This window comes from Limulus polyphemus, unplaced genomic scaffold (genome assembly GCF_000517525.1).
Source record: "Limulus polyphemus unplaced genomic scaffold, Limulus_polyphemus-2.1.2 Scaffold4952, whole genome shotgun sequence".
In the NCBI taxonomy this organism is placed as follows: domain Eukaryota; kingdom Metazoa; phylum Arthropoda; class Merostomata; order Xiphosura; family Limulidae; genus Limulus; species Limulus polyphemus.
The window spans coordinates 72,087-74,526 of NW_013670562.1; the positions used below are offsets into that span (position 1 = coordinate 72,087).

General features: G+C 41.0%; 1 protein-coding gene across 1 annotated transcript; it reads left to right on the forward strand.

Annotated features, from left to right (window-relative positions):
- Nucleotides 1-1,719: 1,719 nt before the first annotated feature.
- On the forward strand, nt 1,720-2,265 carry LOC106471902. Its single transcript, XM_013932528.1, has one exon. It carries the CDS (start codon nt 1,720-1,722, stop codon nt 2,263-2,265), a length of 546 nt encoding a protein of 181 aa, XP_013787982.1.
- Nucleotides 2,266-2,440: the final 175 nt, after the last annotated feature.

Genomic DNA, 2,440 nt, shown 5'->3' on the forward strand with positions numbered 1-2,440 from the left:
AAACTATTAGGTTAGAGCAGTGTTTCTCATACTTTTTTGCTAGTGTCTCCCTTTTGAGTTTGATTTATCTATGTGGCCCCATCGTTCGTAGACACTGTTACTTAGGAAAAAAGTTACTTTATTTCCACACTGTTGATTTACAATATATTTATAATATTATGATACTATTTTTACAATATTGTATTGTTTTTAAATATTTTGTTTATAACATACTGTTTACTTATACAAGTAAAAAATATTCTGTTAATCATTGACATTTTATTCAGTATGATCCTTGGGCCTCATGAACACTTGGAAGTTTTTGAATGTCCGGTTGCAGTGTGGTCAGTGATAAGCAAAGATCACCTCTTTTCACAACATCAAGGCGGCTACGTATTTTTGATAGCAAATAAGTCACCCGACTAAAACCAGATTCTACCAGATAAGATGTGGGAAAAGCGATAAAATACAGCTTTGCCTTCTCTCAGAGCAGTGGAACTTATTAGCTATTTCACTACTTATCCAGAAATAATGTTTGTCACGTTTGAATCTAGCTTGGGCTACTATATCACTCTGCTGCTCTTGAGAATCAGTCGAAAACATTTACAGATACCAGACAAACATTTTGATTGTTACTCAAGTACTAGTCGCGTCTGGTAACTTGACTTCTGAGCTATGGGGGATACGGGGAAAAGGGAACCTTTGATTCAATTTTAAATTTTACATATTTTATTCGGGCAGTGAAGTTTCGGTGGTCCACTCAAAATTTACCTTGGTCCCCTAATTTTCAGTCATTCACGTGTGGCCCCTTAGAAACATGGCGTGGCCCACGTTGAGAACCACTGGGTTAGAGCATAGGCTCTCAACTTTGTCATAGCGAGTCTCCCTAAGCTAAGACCAATAAGACCACATAAAAAGTGCCTCCCAATATTTTATGAATTGAGATATTATACGGGAAAACCCTCTGAGATTTGTAGAAAAACCATGTAGCATATGGTTTATAAGGCATGCCACCTGGCAAGATAAACAAAATTTATTTGCGATATTTTTCTTTCTGTCATTTTTCTAATAACTTTTATTTTGGTAAAGTTACTAAATCTTTTAAAAAAAAAGAACTGACTCGCACTTAAGATTTCCTTATGGAGGAGCACTCCATAATTTGAAAATTGCTGGGTTAGAGGAATACCACTGTCAGGTTTTTATGTATGAATATCGGCCGGATTCTTTACAGTAGGTGTCTGTTACTTGTTGGCGATAAATTTCAGCGACAAACAAACAGAACGCAGTCCACTTGTTTTAGAAGAGCATATTAAAACATGTCAAACACATATACAAATATTATTACACAGTTGGTCACCACAGTTGAATTCAGAGCTTTGAATAATTATATTTTTCGTCAAAAGTCCACACAGGTTGGTTCAATTACTTTACAACCCAATTGACAAGACAAATTATTCTTCTCTACTCTGTTATCACAATACAATCAGTGATAATTTCACTTACGTTACCACCTTGGTTACTACAGTTGTATACAAAGCTGTAACTAATTCTCATTTACGTCAGAGTCCACATAGACTGGTTCAGTTACTTTACAACCCAACTGAGAAAACGATATATTCCTCTCTACTCTATTAATACAATACTATCTGCGATTATTACACTTTATAAGTCGCCACTATACAACCCAGCCACTGGGGGTGCAAGCCAGCACAACTCGGTGCTGGTCCAAAGCCCGCATAAATGGGGATGGTTGGCGTCAGGAAGGGCATCCGGCCAAAACCAAACTCTGCCAAAACCAAAATGACAGTTCATTTGAATGTAGCCTCGGAAAATGCCAGGGCGTCCCCTGAATGCGATGTGCAGGGATCTCGCCTGACACCTGTGAGAAGTGAGCAAGGGCTACCGCGTCAAGGACGAGCATGGCCAAAGAAGTTAGTCCAAAATCTAAGAGCTGGAACGCTGAACGTAGGAAGCATGATAGGAAGGGGTAGAGAGCTGGCAGACCTGATGGAGAGAAGAAAGGTGGGTGGGTTGTGTGTGCAGGAGACGAGGTGGAGGGGGAACAAGTCGAGGGACATTGGAGCAGGGTGTAAGCTCGCCTACAGTGGAGCAAACGCCCAAGGGCGGAATGGTGTAGGCATTGTACTGGACAGTAAGTGGAGGGAGGATTTGGTGAGCGTGGGAAGGAGGAGCGATAGGATAATGAGTGTGAAGTTGGGAGTTGGAAGTACAGTTCTAAATGTGGTTTGCGCATACGCTCCACAAGTGGGATGTACTGAGGAATAGAAGGAAGAGTTCTGGAGACATCTGGACGAAGAAATACAGTCGATACCGCAGGAGGAAAGAGTGTTTCTAGGAGGGGACTTGAATGGGCACATTGGAGCAGAAAGAGGGGTACTGCCCAGGGTACACGGTGGATGGGGTGTAGAAGGGAGAAACGGAGAAGGTGAGAGCATCATAG

What these genes read in the sequence shown, in the direction of transcription:
- LOC106471902 (XM_013932528.1), top strand. Translation starts at nt 1,720, where the DNA reads ATGGGGATGGTTGGCGTCAGGAAGGGCATCCGGCCAAAACCAAACTCT.